This window comes from Esox lucius, chromosome 21, assembly GCF_011004845.1.
Source record: "Esox lucius isolate fEsoLuc1 chromosome 21, fEsoLuc1.pri, whole genome shotgun sequence".
In the NCBI taxonomy this organism is placed as follows: domain Eukaryota; kingdom Metazoa; phylum Chordata; class Actinopteri; order Esociformes; family Esocidae; genus Esox; species Esox lucius.
This window is the reverse complement of record NC_047589.1, coordinates 13926738-13944319: the sequence shown is the minus strand read 5'-3', so window position 1 is coordinate 13944319 and position 17582 is coordinate 13926738. Positions and strand designations below refer to the sequence as shown.

The 17582-nt window shown below is 47.5% G+C and overlaps 1 protein-coding gene across 2 annotated transcripts in view; it reads right to left on the bottom strand.

Annotated features, from left to right (window-relative positions):
- Positions 1–478: 478 nt before the first annotated feature.
- zeb1b (zinc finger E-box binding homeobox 1b) overlaps positions 479–17582 on the bottom strand; it is a 55780-nt gene continuing 38676 nt past the window's right edge. For both annotated transcript variants that reach the window (XM_010885585.4, XM_020041863.2), the window contains exons 3-9: positions 12182–12340; positions 10764–10966; positions 10381–10486; positions 9468–9916; positions 7978–9318; positions 4329–4509; positions 479–3514 (exon numbers count right to left, since the gene is read on the bottom strand). In XM_010885585.4, coding sequence (XP_010883887.1) covers positions 2577–3514; positions 4329–4509; positions 7978–9318; positions 9468–9916; positions 10381–10486; positions 10764–10966; positions 12182–12340 — 3377 coding nt within the window. In that variant the 3' untranslated portion in view covers positions 479–2576. The remainder of the gene's footprint in view (positions 3515–4328; positions 4510–7977; positions 9319–9467; positions 9917–10380; positions 10487–10763; positions 10967–12181; positions 12341–17582) is intronic.

Genomic DNA, 17582 nt, shown 5'->3' with positions numbered 1-17582 from the left:
CTCTCGCCGCAAGAAACCTGAGCTAGATCAATAGAAATGACCTTGGGCTGGTGGGGATTTGGCTCTGTTTAGGAGGGTGCACCGTTACACATCGTTACACAGCATTCAGATAGGAATGCTTTGTTGAAACATACAGGATAATCCGTCACGTACAATAAAGGGATTGTGTTAGCTCTATCTACTACTATTCTATCTGCATGCAATGGTCTGAACGTGACACTTCACTGAATACCCACCAGTAAGGAATAGTGATCCGTCCAGGTAGCATGTGCTTTATTAAACCAGGGATCCGAACCCAAACTGTGCTGTAGCGGCTTGACATTTAAAATGACATCTCCAATTCAGCCGACAACAGCAGCGTTTATCCTAAATAGGATCTCTGCAAACTTTGGAAGCTGTATTGTCTATAGGCGTGACAGGGAATCCAATTCAAGCCAAAAGCTCTACAGCACAGTCAACAGATAAGCAAAACCAGAGATAGGTAGCTGATGTATTTTATTGTGAGATGGGGAGTCATAAAAAAAATATCACTATAAAAATGATCATGGATTAAAACAGGGACATATAAAAGAGGTTGTGGCCTTGACACAGTAGACATACAAAGAAACAAATTGGCACAAATAAAACACAATATTATTTTGGCGTGGCAAAAGGACAGGTTCATGGGTAAGGATCATCCTTTAATACAACAGCACACTCATGCTATTAGAAATACAGTTAGTTCAGAGTTTCAGTAGCTTCATATTAAAGTGGACAAAAGGTAAAAACCAACAGAAGACAGAAGGGACGCAGAAAGGTGACATGTTCTAATTTCAGGCTTGGGGGTGTGCTGACATCTGGAGAAAGTAGTAACATTTCATTTTGTTCTTAAACATACTTCAGAATGCCAGAGCATGTCTTTTTGTTTCCAGCTTTGTTGTAGTCATTTTAACTTTGAAATGATTTACACACTAAAATATATTATTGTATTAATACAAACTACAGTATGGTACACTACATTGTGTAATAAATAACCGTAAAGGAATATAAAAAAATAAGACATAAATATAAACGTTTTTTTTTAACTAAACAGATAACCCATGTCATTGGGAATGGGAATAATACTGCTGAAAACATACATTACACACATTTGAACATGAACATAAAAAAACTAAATAATACTGACAGGTAGAAAATGTGAATAACTGAATAACTGTTCTGGGATCATATTTGCTTACTTTTGTTACCTGAAGAGAGAAAGCAAGCAATTCACAAGTGTTAAACAAGTGCACTGAAACTGGATTTGGGAAAATAATAAATTTCAAGGCAGGAATTATTTCAAAATCATGTTTCAGCAACCCAGTAAAACATGTGCATTGTTAAGTCCTTTTAGTCATTGACTGTTCTGGTTAAAAAAAGAGGCATGTTTTTGTAATCGTAAAATACATCAAATCTAAATTATAATTCATTGTAATTATATCATCTATAACCTCAGGTCTAGTGGTATTGTGCCCAAAATAACATTGGCTAAAAGAGTTGGCATTCGAGCTGCTATCAAAACAGGGCCTTAAAACTAAAGGACAACAGCAACTACTGTAAGGAAAACAACAGTGATAAATAGCGCTTCAGATGTGCATCATGTCCTCTTTTCTTTTGCATAAGGCTGGGAGTGGGCACAGGGTTGAAGGTTGTCAAATGAGCTACACCGACAAAATCACGAATGTTCTTCTTCCTCTGCTTGATCTGATTCTGTACATGTAACACTGATGAATATAACAGATTAGGAAATGAACAAACCAAACATTTAGAACAATGTATCAATGCAGACTGAAGTACCTCCTTAGATACTTTCCTCTGTGTCTTCATCATGGAGCTGACCCCAAGAACATCCTCATGGCTGAACTCATCTCACAACAGTTATTGTATTTAAGGCTCACAATCCATATAAAACAAACAAAAAGGTATGCTAACATCGTCAGCTAACGTGCTGGCGCTGTATACTGGATGTCTAGTGCCGTAATACTGAAGGGTAGACAACGAAGAAATGTTAGAGCCAGAAGTAAACCAAGCCACTTTGTAGTGCACAGGATCTATTTTTTTTTCTTCCTCCAACTTAATAAAATACAGATTTATTTTGTTCATTGGCAATAAAAAGGTATAGAAATCTCTCCCAACTGTACAGCTTCTTAGAGGTTAAAATATGAATGATAACATTAGTAACACTGATAAAAAGAAATGACCCAAGGTTGTTTTAGTAATAAAACATCATCTAAAACGTGTCGGCTCTAACTTCCAAACATCCGTAGAATGCATTTTTTTCTGTCATTAAACTTAGTTTTTTTCTTTCTTTTTCATTTTTCTTTTTTTTTTACAAATGCATTTTCTAATATTGAAAATGTATCTCCTCCTGTGGAAAAAGTTACTAGTATTTTTTTCAGGCACACCTGGATTCACACCTGGATTCATACAGTGAACTGAAATGCAGCGTCCATCAGAGCAACCCACATTCTAGCTCTCTCCTCCTGGGTCCCCAATGTCATGGGGAGAAAGGGGAAACTTTGATTTCATAGAGGAAGAAGGTCTTGGCTCTCCCAAATCTATTTTGCATCTCCTTTCACTCCTGTCGGTGTCTGGTTCTCGACTTCTGAAACAGTGTTCCTGTTTGTTTCACAGTCATTCTCATTCGTGACCTCACTCTCTTTTGCCCTCTCCCCTGATTCTTCTTTCTCTTCTGAGGTCACTCCTTCCTCTGTGTCCATTGTCTCATCCTGCACCTCCTCGGGCTGCTCTGACAGCTCCTCCTCCGATTCTTTCTCTGCCTGCTCCTTCTCTCCTTCATGTTCCTCCACTTTCTCCCCACGGTCCAGTGCCTCATCTTGCCTAGTTTCTGCCTTGTCCCCTGTGACCTCCTCTTCCTCTTGCTCTTCCTTCACTTCAATCCTGACTACCCGGTCCTCTTCCTCGTCTCCTCCTACCACTACTCTCTCTACTCCTTCCTCATTCTCTTCCTCCCCTTGACCAGTGTCTTCCCTTTCCACCTCGCCATCTTCATCAACTTCATCATCTCCTACCCGCACCACTTGAATATCATCCATATCCAGAGCGCCTCGCTCCCCCGCCTCCCCTGCCACGGTCTCCATGTCCTCCTCCTCCTCCTCGCTCTCATCGTCCCTGGTGCTGCTCTCTCGCTCGTCAGAGTCCAGGTGGGAGGGAGGCGAGGAGGTAGGTCTGCTGTCTGACTGCTCCGGCTGCTCCCTTCCCGGATCCAGGGCCAGTCCCAGGAGGCTCTCCATCTCCATCTCCTCCTCCAGCACCTCCTCCCCTACACCCGCCTGACCAACTCCGCGCGCCTCCTTCTTGCAGTAGGAGTAGCGGTGGTTCATGTGCTGGGAGTAGGAGCCAGAGTGAGAGAAGCGCTTGCCACACTTGTCACACTGGTATGGCTTCTCCCCCGAGTGAAGGCGCATGTGTTCTATCAAGTGGTGCTTGTGTTTGAAGGCCTTTCTGCAGATGCCGCACTCGTGGGGTCGCTTGCCTGCAGCAGAAGAGAAAAGACATAAACGGTAAATAAAACGATGCGTGAGATGGAGCAATTAAACATCCAGCACAGGATTACGGTGGAGTGACATCATAAACTAACACTGCGCGGGGCGTTGTTGCAATCCGGCGTATGGGTGTGCTTTTGAAACGGTTTTAGGTTATTGCGCCAAAGCCTGAAGAAACCCACTTCATTTCTTCATGCATCCATAGGAAATATCTCAAAACAATAGCACACGAACCAAGGGAACATTTGAGCTTAAAAACGCTGCTAGGCTGAATGTTGCAGAAACTAAAGGAACGGGTATTTCCAGGGTAAGTGAAGTCATTTGGATGAAAAACTACGATTCTAAGCCAAGGTATCAAAGTCATAAAGACAGAACGCCTCAGACTGGGTTGACCTGTGCTTGGCCACGACGCTACCCATGTTCTCATGTCAAATTACTAACAGAGCTCTGTTGCAATGTCCCTCCAACATTTCATATGGGAAGGTGATGTGGTTGGTGGGGGAGTTTGGCGCACAGCAACTCCCAGGCCTTACAGTGCGTGTATAAGTGTATTGGGTAATAGCTGCTAAAATAGCGGTGTCCTCCACCCTTTTGCAATGTACAACAGTAATAACGACACTGTGTGATTTTCTGAAATTTCCCTCAGTTTCACTTTACCTCATGTGCTCCTGTGGTGCACATTTCACACTAGGTCAACATCTATATTAGACGTTTCTCCAGGTGGGGAGGACGTCTAAACACAGGTACGACATGGACGAAGAAAAGGTTTTGACCAGTAAGGTCCTAACGCTTTCCCTGACATACCTGTGTGTTCGTATTTATGTCGGAGCAGAGAGCTGCTCTTCTGGAAGATCTTGTCACACAGGTCACAGGCATACATGCCGCTCTCCGTCTTTCTCATCTTCTTCCTGGATGGGGCGGAGTCTGAGTCGTTCTGCTCCTCCATGGTGGACACACCCTCTGAGCTGGTGTCCTGACGCTCCTCCTGAACGACAAACAGATGAATTTACGGAATGCACTGCGGTGTTTCAGAAAGGTTGTGAGACTCTTCTCCTTGAGATTTAAGGAAATTACAGACATGTAATGTTAAAATATGTAATACAATTTCTGCTATTTTTTTAAGGCAATGTTTTTGGCCTTAATGCTTTTATTTGAGACGGGTGAAAGAGGTTTTTTTTGTAATGGGCCGGTTTCACAACACAACTGCTGTAGTACATGTGTATCGACATCAGCAACCAACACCAAAAGCCATATATTTCCACTGTTTAAAGTATAAATCTAACAGCGGTACAAAAAAAGTGAAATCTTATAACAGTTAATGTGCAGGATTACAGCTGATATGGAGGAGGTGGTGACGTGGTAGCGAGGTGGTTGGTTAATGTGTGATTCTGCTTCTCAACAAGATGAGTGCAGCAGGAAATTTGGGTGTTAGAATTACTCATATCACCTCATTGTTCGCAGAGTACCCTAACCTTACCAGAATCAAACTGCCAGTAACTAATTTTATTTTAGCAGTGAAAACGACCATAATGAGATATCATCACACCATGGTGATATCATGACTCATCAAAGGTGACCCTCATCCTGTGTCACATTCCTTACACAGTGCTCAGAACGTGTCCAAAATGGGACTATATTCCCTTCGTAGTGCACTACCTTTGACCAGAATGCTACGGGGCTTAGTGAAAAGTAGTGAGCCAAAAAAAGACTGCCATTTCACACCTATCAGTATGCAGTATTGAGACATAAATAGTAAGGGTGTGAGAGAGGAAAGAAAAAAAGTCAGAGATAGAGAAAGAGAGAGAGGTAGACGGAGAGATAAAGAAAGAGAGAGAGGTAGACAGAGAGATAAAGAGAGGGAGGTAGACGGAGAGATAGAGAAAGAGAGGGAGGTAGATGGAGAGAAAGAGAGGGAGGTAGATGGAGAGAAAGAGAGGGAGGTAGATGGAGAGAAAGAGAGGGAGGTAGACGGAGAGAAAGAGAGGGAGGTAGACGGAGAGATAGAGAGGGAGGTAGACGGAGAGATAGAGAAAGAGGTAGACGGAGAGATAGAGAAAGAAGCGCGCCAGGCAGCGGCGTCGTTAAGGAACTGATATATTGTAACTATACCAAGGGTAAGGGCTTTTAACAAGACATGCTCTATGCCAATCCACTTAACAGGAAAGGCATAATACAACAACAATAAATCAGCGGGGAGACAGGAGTCCGGGCGTTCACACTGAGTCCTCCAGATCAATAGGTGTGTACAGTAAGTGCTGCCTCATGTCTTCCAGCCGGCTGACAGCAGCGGCGGCTCTCACACATCCATCATTATGGATCATTAAGCCTCCCGGCTCTGACACTGGCACCGTGGTTGCGTTGCTCACGTAGAATTCGGCACTTTCTATACGATGCAGGATAGACGCGTTAGACCGTTCTCCTTGCTGCGTATTTGCGTTCTGGAAATGTTCAGGACATGTCGAATCTAATGCGTTCAGTCATTTAGCATTTTGTGATGTTCTGGCAGTGGACACTAGCATGGAAACCCACTTCATTTTTCTTCACTTTTTTTTTTTACACCTACATCCCTGAGAGAGACAGCGAGCGTGAGAGGGGGAATGACCGAGAGCAAGGGAGAAGAGAAGAGAGTTGGATCTCCTCCCCAGAGCCCTGTCCAGCCCCCCATTTCCTCCTCCTCCCAGAGCTGAAATAAAACAGTTCATCACTGGAGACAGACAGCTGTGCCAAAATACCAGTGCTTCCACCCTTCGCTACGAGAGAAAAATCATTCTGCTGAGACTGAGGAGAGTTCCTATCTCTCTAGATCAGTAGGCGGGGCTTAACCTTCTCAATATGGCTGACCTGGTGTGGAACGGGGCCAAGACAACCGAGGCACTAAACTGCAGCACTGAGGGGCTATAGACTTAAGTGTTGAGGGAGGGAGCCGTCCTATAGGACTTCTTTCACTCAAACCAGATGAGACATGGGTGGAATGACAAATAGGCGGAACTATTTCACTCAGAACATCCTATTCTTACAGTTACTCCCTCACTATAGATGTGCCAAGTCAGTAATTGGGTAACACGTAGCAACATACCAGAGGAAAGACTAAGCAGGAAATCAGGATTCTCAGTAATATCTCTGCAATTCATATCACGTTAGAGTACTTCCATGGAACACTGTCATTTTTCTCCAACCGGCAAACAAATTCCCATAGTGATTCAGAAACATGCGAACAGTAGTTAAGGCCATTGATACATAGCAGATGTTTCCCTTGTAAATTACTGGATTAGAGCATCTGCTAAATGGTCAAAATGTTATGACCGATGTTACATACCTAGCAAACTGTGTTAAAGGGATTCTTTGGTATTACATAATTCTTGTTCATTTCCAGCTTGCTTAAAGTTGATGAATTCAAGGATACCCTTACTTTGTCTCTGCTTTTAGTTTGAAGGAAGTTAAAATAAAGCATCTTTGGTGGAAACTAGCCTGTCAGACCCAGAGAAATATCGCTTTTAAATGCTCATAAGGGGACTGGCACAAACCGTCAGGTTCGATTGGGTTGGAATTCCCTGCAGGTGAACCAACAGTCCCCTTTAGATCTGTCTCTCTCACTGATTTGGCCTACATGTGATACATGCTCAGCATTCAATTAAAAAGGTTCTTCTTCAGTATATTCAGACTCTAAAAAATAATGCTTTGAGTACAAATGGTCTTGAAATTCTAACTTCTTCGGCGGCAATTATTATTATACTTGAGCCAGTAAGTGTTTGTAACAGCTGTTTTATTTACAAAACAGCTTAGATTCCTGAGGGAAGAGAGTACGAGCTGAATCCAAAAGTGCATTAATAGGGAAGTTGATGGACCTGTTGACATCCAAGAATGCTTACTCTATAGAAAGGATTTGAAGCAACAATGTTTTAGAGATAGAGAAATGTGATTTGCTTACATATGTGCCTGAATGCAGTGCAGGTGTATTTGGATGTTGGGTAAAAATAAATCTGTTGGCGGGTGTACACGTATGAGTTTGCTAATTCTCCGCATGTCCAAGTTAAAAGCTGCCTAAAGTAGGCCAAGCCTGCCTAAACTGCTTCTGTTTAATCAGATGCAAACGGTATTCAGCAAGCATCACAAGACACGCTTGTGGAGAAAATATCTTATTATGGTTGTTAACATTTCCAAGGTTGGGTGTTTAATAGAAGTTCCCCGCGAATAACACGCTAGCAACCAAACATCTAACGCCATAAACATGAAGTCCTAACCCTGTCCCCGTTTTCCAGATCTAAATTGTGAGTTGGATCATCCAACGTTCCCACAACTCCGGTTCTGAAGGCTTGCTGACCCAGTCTAATGGATGTAAACAAGGCTTTATGTAAATGTGATCGTGTGTGCCGGGTTTCAGTAATGCCCTGGGTGTCAACTGTTCCTGTAAAAGGGGCCTTCGAATGTTCGTCTGGCCGTTGGACTTGCGTACCTTGATGCCTCCGTTCCGTGGCGTGGTCTTCTCCTGGGTCTCAGTGCCTGCTGGGCTGCTGGCTGTAGCTGTAGTGGTATAGGTGTAGGCCAGCTGCGGGATGAGGATAGTCTGGTTGGTACTGGTGGTGACTGCTCGGAGGCAGGGCATGCCCGCTCGGCCCTGGTCCGTGAGGGCCACGATGGTCCCGCTGGGCAACTGAGTGGTCATGACGCTGACAGGGTGGGCGTTTGGCGGGCCGGCGCTGTACAGGGAAACGGGTTGGCTGGTTATGTGCTGCAGAAGCTCCGTCTTGGTCGTGCAAGTCTTTGTCAAGTTCAGGGGCTCGTCCTGATGGGAGTAAACGGTGGTGGCTTGGTGCGAGGCAGAGGCCGTCTCCTCTCGCGTGGGCTTCGGTAGTGACAGGTCCAGCGGGCCTTCAGTGCTGTCTGAGGAGGAGGATTTTGGAGGAACGGGCCCCCCGGCGGTTAGGTTTAGTGGTGTGGGAGAGGCCGGGGAGTGCCCAGAGCCGCTGACCTCTGCCGGAGTTGCCTCGGCTGGGCTGCACTGCATCAGGGTGGGGCCTTCCATGTCCCGCTCTGGTCCTACCTTAGGGGACACAACTTTGATCCCAGGGCACTCGGAAAATGACCCTTCTTCCTCAGATGGGGGGGTGGGGGCCCCTAGTGAAACCTGACCGTTCTGCATCTTGTCAAACCACTTCTTGACCACGTCAGCCGGTAAGCTGACTGAGTCCGAGATCTTGCCGAGCTCCTCCTTGGTGGGCTTGGCGTTCAAAGCAAAGTAGGCCTTGAGGAGAGACAACAGATTCTTGGGTTGGTCTCCAACCCCCTCGGACAACAGCGATGCAATGGCAGACTGTGATTTGTCCATGTTGATCCTGAGGCCTGAGGCTTTCTTACAGTGCTTGAGTGCGTGCAGCCCATCCAACCCTCCTGGACAGTCATCACAGAGCAGGCAGGTCTTAGTGGTCTCCTCCTCCTCCTTCTCCTCCTCGTTGTTTTCCTCTTTGCTCCTGGTGGGCCTGCTGACTGTCAGGTCCTCCGGGAGTTTCTGCTGGGACTTGCTGCAGGGCTCCGTGGCTTTCTGAGGATGTCCTGGTGCTGAAGCTAGTGTCTGAGGCTCCTTTTTCAGGTTCTGGGCAGTCATTTGGGACTGGAGCAGGGGTTGGGTCTGGCTGGGGTCCATGCTGTAGTTGATGATGATCTTGGTGGCATTACCATCCTGGCCTATGATGGGTAGACTGATGGCTGAGATGAGCTGCTGGTGAGGAGCATCGGTCTCCCCTACCTTGGCGTTGTTCTCCAACATCTGCCTGATCATGTTCCCGTCCACGGCAACCTGGAAGATGAAGACTTTATAAGTGCTGTTCTTTTTTTCAGTTTACAAATGGTATTACTAGTAACATTTCCAGAAATACATTTCTATTCAACCAAAAGGTTTAAAGTGTAGATTTTTCTAATTTCTAATATCTTTAAGATCAAATTCACCTTCAACACATTCTGTAGGTCAGCCAGGCTGATGCTGATTGGAGAGACCAGGCCCATGGTGGGGAGCATTACGGCCTGAACCGTGCCCTGCAGTGGGGCCGCAGCACTCCCGTTCAACACCCCTCCTCCGGCATGAGCGTTCGCCCCCAGCGCCACGGCGGCTTGAGCAACCGCCATGGACTTGTACTCGTAGTCCACGGGCTCGCTCTTGATCTGATTAATCGGCAGCTGCTCCTGCAAGGGTTTGTCCCTGGCCTGGGTGCGCGTGGTGGACGAGGGCGAGGCGGGCATCGCTGGGGACGGGCACCTGGAGGCCTTGGCGCCGGGCCGCGGCCGTCCGTTGACCGCCGAGATCACGCCGATGCACTTCTTGCTGCTGATGTGCGAGCTGTAGGAACCCGAGTGGGAGAAACGCTTCTTGCAGTTGGAACACTCGTATGGCTTCTCTCCTGTAGAGACGCACGCACGCGCATGTGCACACACACACACACACACACACACACACACACGAAGGCACAAGACGTCCATTAGAAACCGAACTTAATGAACGAACCTCCCAGGGATAAATCTCCTAATGCATTTCAATGATACTTAAAGGCTGATGTAATGGAACCATTGGGAAATACCCTCTAATTGTTGGTCGGAGGCGCCAACAGAAACACAATTATGTCACATTAGCACGGAGTACAATGCTCTGAAACACAATCGTGGACACATAAATACCCAGGTTGACTAAACGTAAATATTTGTTCGATGGAGGCAGAACCATCTGGGTGGATGGCGTGGCCAATAGAAACACACAACAATCACCCCCCCCACCCCCACCCCCCACCCCCCACATTACAGGACAAACTCGCACGTGCGATTTCACGGGAACACACATGCTGCCATGGCGACGGAGGCCTCGACTCACCGCTGTGGATGCGGAGGTGCTCCTTCAGGTGGTGCTTGTACTTAAATGCTTTTTCACATTCGGTGCACTTGAATTTGCGGTTGCCCGTCGACTGTGTCACGTGCCTCTGTCAGACAAAGGGTAGGAGGGGGAGGTTCAGCTCACACTGCACTAGTCAGGATTCATGACAACGCAGCTTAAGCTCAAAAGGTCCCAGCCCAGCTTATTGAAAAGCACAGAATTTGTTCGGAGAGGACACCACAGTTACGCTTTAACCCTTCTTGGGTGTCACGCACAAAGTTCACGTGACGCAACCGTTCACCCATGCTGTAAATATTACCCAATATGCATGTCTGCGGGCAGTCGATATTGTGTTATTCCATGTGCAGGGTCTGTTGAACTACCTGCTCTCTGCCTGCCTTGTGGGCACTCATGTGTCTTTCCAGCTGCGTGCGGTAAGTGAAGGTGTAGCTGCACTGGGAGCAGCTGAAGTTGTCTTCGCTCTTCTCGTGGCGCAGCTTGATGTGCTCCTTCAGGGACGTGTAGCGCTTGTAGCCACGGGCGCAGTAAGGGCAGGTGAGAAGCTGGGAGAACGCGTCCGGTGTGCCTGGTGGGGGAGAGAGTTAGAGAGCGTGTGTGAGAGACAGAAACCGAGAGGGGGTTGGAGCAGGGGGGTGTGTGCTTATTTCTAAACTCTGTGTGTGTGCTTGTGTGCGTGTGTGTGTGTGTGTGTGTGTGTGTGTGTGTGTGTGTGTACTTTGGGGAGGGGGCTGGTAGGGAATCAGAGGGAAAACAGAGACTAAGAGCTCTTTGATCAATCTGACTCAACCCTGCTGTTTCACCTATGTCACCAGGTAGTGAGACATCCTCTATTAACACCCCACAGTCTATAAACTGACTAGGTAAACGACTGCTACATTGTCTTAAATAGATACTATTTCATTTCTTGGTTTTCGTTTCTCCACAATGTACAGTAGATTCATTCACGTTAAAGCGTTGGCAATGCTCCGCATGCTTGTTCCTGACGCGTTAAGCCAAACGTACTGTTGCTTGTAAATGAATAACCTGTGTTCATCACACAAAAAGCACAAGTTTAACGTTAGTAAAACGAACCGTGTTACTTATTGGAACTCAAGGCTGACATCTTTCTCTTAATAACACCCATTGGTTTCAAATGAACTCCAAAAAGCTTGATGCTATTCAGCAAAGGCTCGATGGAAACGAAGCACAGGACATGGCCAGGAGCCGTAACGCACACCTTGTTCTCATTCCCTGCTCCACTGGGTCCCACACCGATCAAGCATTACCTGTTAACAGGTGATGTATTAAGCCTCCCCGCTGACCAGGTGAGGCTCTCAGGATATGAACACACTCGCAGTCACCAGGTACTAATGACTCATCCGTCACACAGACGTGATACATTTACTCAGGTGTTTCCATTGGTGTTTAACCCCTTCTCTGCCTCTCGGGGGGCCAACAGGTAACAGCCAAAGCCCTTAGGCCGTAAAGTGTCCATTCACAGATAAGTGTGTGTCTGTGTGTGTGTGTGTGTGTGTGAGAGTGTGCATGCAGGTTTGTGTGTGATGCATTTGGGCTGAGTGTGTGTGTGTGTATGTAAATGGGGTCGTACAAGATATTGTTTTCCACTTCCCCTGCCCTGCGCTGCAGATGAATTAAGCGAGCACAATCTATCGCCAATCATCTATGTTTAGAAAAAACTGACACTTTGACCACCTAACGTGAAAAGCCGGATTCCCTTCGGGTGTGTGCTTTTTATTTTGTGTGAGAAAAATGTGCCAGTGAGGTGTGTGTCTTTTTGTACCATTCTCATCATGCACGCCGGCCTCTGGTGTCCCCTGGCGTGGCTCGTCCTCAGGGGCTTCTGGGTAAATGATGGCCGTGTCTCCCTGCTGTAACATCTCCTCAACCAGGGCGTCTGTACTGCCATCGTCTTCCCCGTCCGAGCCACACTCCTCCCTCACTGAAACACAGACACGCGACGAGAGCACAAGAAAAGAACATCAAGGACCTCCCCACGTCTCAATGGTCTTTCTGTCAAAAAAAGAAAAAAGAACAAAAAGAAGACCCTGCAGCAAGACAACCATGAGGTAAACAGGTGTTTTAATGGATCCCTACAACAAACCAATCCCCATCCAGTAGACTTCACAAACATAAAAGCCTGTTTGCTCCCCCAACAACCCCTCAAACTAGATCACGCTCCTCTCCCAGATAATACCCAGCAACCTTCTCACTGTGCCTAATATTCTAATACCCCAGTAAATGAGATCTGTTATTTCTTGTCAGGGAGCATATTCTCTCCTCCGCATCAAATTAGCTGCCGTTGCTCTACTAATGAGGACTAATTAAGGAGCTAACTAAGGGTGTAGGAAGCAGCGTAACCTGAGGACACCGCTAGGAAGTGGAATGCTTCCGTGCGCCTGCTCTGGTTCGCTTCCTGAAGCACGTACAGGAACCGGAGAGAAAGCGTGTCAGCAGTTAAAACAATCCAGACAGACAGCCTCATTCCTATTGATTAACCCTTATGTTACCCGGTTGGTTCGCTGACTGGTTCTCGCCCGACAACGACCGGTTCAGGGGTTATGAAATGAAATCCTTTCATCGGAGGAAAAGGGACCCAGCTCCGTTGTGAAAGAAGAACGATGACAAACTGCGTGAAGGGGATGAAACAACTGTTCTGTTTACCGAGCAGATGTTTCAGTCCAGAGGGACGGACCTCTCCCTCATTGTTGCGCTAGGGGTCGAGGTTGTCGTGAGTGCGTAAAAGGCCTATGAAGGTCTGACAGTGGGACCCAGCTGTCGGTAAATGTGTTGTCACTGGGGAAAACGGAGAACTCGCATGCCCCGTGACTCAGCCGGGCTAGGCACAGTAACATCGCACAGCCCTCCTCCTCCCTGGCCTGGCTCTCTCCCTACCCTCTCATGTGCTCTATTAAGGCGATGAGACACGGTGAGAAACGGACGGCTCCGCCAGCCAGAACGAAACCCACATCCCCGCTCCAACTGCACGGTACCCACACACAGATGCTGGTTACCATGGTTATGAAACTATTTCATCGGAACCGCCCCCCATCCCACAGCAAAGAAGGGAGAGGAAGAAGGACAGAGTTTTTCGAGAGGGAGAGTAAAAGAGAGCAGCCAACACGTACGTGTGAGAACGATAAAGAGAGACACGAGGCGCAGAGAAAAAGACAGCGTGAGTAAGAGAAAGAGAATGAGAGAAAAAAGGGGCTGGTTGAGACCGAGAGAGGAGAGAAGGAGAGAGAGACCAGGTGCTGAGAAAAGTCTGATTGCAGGATTATATCTATCCTCAGTACAGAATTGAGGGCTGAATGGGGAGAAACAGATGAGTGCCTCCTCACTCATTAAGCCACAGCTTTACTTCCATGACCTAAGTGGATCTCCCTCTCTCTCCAGCTCTCTCTCTCCCTGTCCTTCTCCCTCTCCCTCTCCCTCTCCCTCTCTCAACTATTCAGGAACATCTTAAAAACTCTTCACCATCAAGTTTAACATCATTTTTTTCATTTTCTTTCTCCTGCGGTTCCACTACAAGCAGCTCCAATCACACGCGACGGCGTTCCCAGCACGCCAGGTTCACAGAGCGGCCCAACACATCTGTATCCCTGCCTCATTCTCAGCGTCTGCTTCACATGCGAGAGGACAGCCTGTGCAGGGTGAGCCGCTCCAGGAGGTTGGCTCTGTGCTGGTACCGGGGTTCGCCGGTTGTTAAGGCCCAGCTCCCCGTCTCTCTGAGACCTGTGCTCAATAAGAGCTGAAGGCCACAAGGTTGAGAGCCAGTCGGGCGGTTTGTGAAAGGCCTCCCTTCATCAGCCTGAATTATCACGGCCGAACACCACCGTCAGGCAGTAAGGGTGCTAACGCGTGGACGTGAACGCACCGGAGAAGGAATAGGAAAACTTTGACGTAGCTTCGGAAGACCAGATGCTGGTCCAGTGAAAGATTATTAGTATGACCTAGTTATGCCGTTCAACATCCAGCCGTGATCCTTGATACAAAAACCCGTTTTCCCTGTTGCGCTTCAATAAAGAGTAAAATCCTAGCTCGTGGCGCAAGGTCAGACTAGACCACCCACACACTGTCTCTGTAACCCAATACAGAGATGTCTCGTGACCCTAACCATACAGGACAACATCAGCAATTCCTGCCCTGGGTGAGTTGGACTCATCTTTGACCCTTATTTCCTGTGGCCGTACATCCAGGCCCTGGTAGGAATCCTCCATCAGGGATGAAGAGGCGGAGCCAAAACGTCTCAGAGATAAGCAGTTGCACAACAGAGGGAGCGATAGTCTCACACAGACCCAGCCCGTTCAAATAAACTCAAGACAACAACAGGAAGCAGACAGTCTGCTGGGACCTAGGGTGAATGGGAGAAATATATCTGCACTGTGTATAGTATCCACTAACTAACTTGACTTCAGTGTCATTCCCCGCCGTTCCACCACACAGCTTTCCCAGCGTTCCCAGCGATCCGACTACCGGGTTCCCTTTAATTTCCGTTCCTCCTCTTGCAGACTGTCACTCCGAGGGTCATCTCATGACTTAGGACCTGTAGGAATGTGTGACTGACTCCCTCATGACCGTGACTCCAGCTGTAGCTGTTTACCCGAGTCAAGGTTCACTCGAATGCTTTGTCAGGAGCCGTAATTAGGGAAACACACTGCCCATTGTAGGTGAAACAGGACAAATGCAGTCACACCGAAACACCAGACTTACTGCGATTCAAATGATTTAGAGTTACGGCACTCTTCTGTGTTCAGGGGCCGTGGGTTCTCTCCTGGTCACGTGACAGAGGCGAGGAACATTCTGGGGCCTGGTTTGTTATACACACCCTGCCAGCGTAGTAGACACGTGCTCAATGACACACTAATCACACAGAGAGTGGAAAGAGCTTGTGTTTTTCTACATGAGCGGTCGGTTTTAGCTGACGGAATAGAAGGATTAGTTACCTAAAATGACTATATATTAGTGGCTACCTCCCAGGATAAAACCCCGGTCTGCCGTTCCTCTCCACTCCATTCAACGTGAGGGAAGATCACAGTCTGTAACTCATTTGGGGGGGGAAAAAAAATCCCATTTCAATAACCCCTTTCCTGAGTAAACAGATTCTTCCGGGCTGTTCGCTGAGGTGGGTGAGGTTGTGTTTTGACTCCCAGGTCTGCGACACTCCTGAAGACATTAGTTTCAAACTAAACGAGCGAGAGCAAGGACAGTGATACAATATAATCAGGAAGAATGATTCAGAAAGAGGGTGTAGAAACCGAGGGAGGGAGGTGTAATGGAGTGTAAACCAGCCCTACATTTCTCCTCGGTCAGCTGGCTTGGAGACTCATTTGAGCTAGCAACCCCAGCGCAGTGAGGGAAAGATTAGTGGGTGGCTGCAGCCTTCAATGGTAACACGCACCTACAGTGCAGGCGATGCCTTTCCAGCATTGGAGTGAGAAAAACGATGGGGACAAAGAAAGGGGAGGCGGGTGGGGGGGGGGGGTTGGCGTGTTTGTTTTAAAGGAACAGGGCTGAGGCTTGCACTATGTTTCATCAGTTTATGTTTCCCCACACAGTGCAGCATGTTTCTGCCAGAGAGAGACACGGAGAGAGAAAGCATGAGGAAGAGAAGACAAAGAGAGTTTCCCCAAAACTCAGCGTATATTAGCCAGAGAGAAAGAGAAGGGGGGTAGTGAGAGTTTATGGATGTGTATCAGCCAGAAAGTGAGGGGGGGGGGGGGAGAGGGAGAAGGGGACAGAAAAGGGGAGTAAGGCAGGGTGGATGGGAAGTGCCTGATCAGACATGGATCTGGCCAGCAGCCAACTCTCCAGGGCCTGGGCCAGTTAAGTATAACTCATGCTTTTGAAGTGTTTAATGTTCTCAGGGCCTGGCCAAAACCCATGACATTACTCTTCCCCGACGTTCCTTTAAGGGGGAACATGCAGATGGAGGTTAGGGCCGGCTGCGGGATGATGGTGATGAGAATGACAGCGGGGATCTGTCTGGGGAGCACAGTGCGGACCGTCAGTCAGGTGAAGAGAGCTGGTGAGGGGGGGTGAGGACCTGCCCGTCACACAAGCGTTCCTCAGAGCCAGAATGTGCGAAGGGTCTGTTTTGCACTGACATATGAAGTGACTACCGACGATGACGGACGTTGGATTTCATCTAAACACAGTCTCCCACTGTCAAATAGCCTGTTCCTCCCACGCCATCTGTTTCCCAACACATCGAATGGCCCACGTCATCCTCTACACACTCTGACGGAAACCGACGAGGAGTTATGGCAAAGCAGCAATCCAAACCAGGCAGCCATTTCGATGGCATGCGCTATCAAAGCCAATACACGCACACACGCGCACGCACACACACACACACACACACACACACACACACAGCATGAGCTAATGGTCCCTGTGAAATGGCCTTGAGGAGGGTGTTGAAATGTTGACATCCTTTAACAAGTCACACTGTTGTGTTCTGGGGACATGTCATCAGAACCTTCCCGCGGTGATGTCACCTTCACGTACGGTGGAGTGTGTGTTTGTGTGTAAAGGTGTTCAGTATATGCTAGTTTGTGTGTGTGTGTGTGTGTGTGTGTGTGAGCGCGTGTATATGCTAGTTTGTGTGTGTGCGTGCAGGGTAAAGTCACAGTGTGGTACAGTCCTCCAATGCCCACTAGAAACATAAAGCTCTCAGCGTGGCCTTTTATCAACGGTCTATTTTGGATAGCTGAAGGTCTCTGCCCTGGTGGCATTGTTCTGTTTAAATACCCGGCTTCCTGCCTTAGTGCTAACCCCGTAGTCCGAAGTACATGTTTCCTCTCACCGACCCACTACTCCACACAAGCAGAGCCCGGTCTAGGGATTCCTAACTGACGTCAACCCAGTTGAGGCAGAATCACAACCCCCTTCATTCACTAATTTTAAACAAACACAGCATTTGACGTACATTATGAACCATGGGAGGTGAGTATATGAGATAATGGGATATTATAAGTGAGCTATAGCCTATGCATTAATGTGTGGTTGATGTACACATTTACGGTACCAGTGTATGTATGTACAGCAAGGATCTGGAATTAGTGGATTGTTTTACTTGAGTCAACATTTAGCAAATGTAGAAAATAGAGGGAGACAAACAGAGAGATCTGTGTGTGTGTGTGTGTGTGTCTGCGTGTGAATTTTCATGCACGCATCCCTTT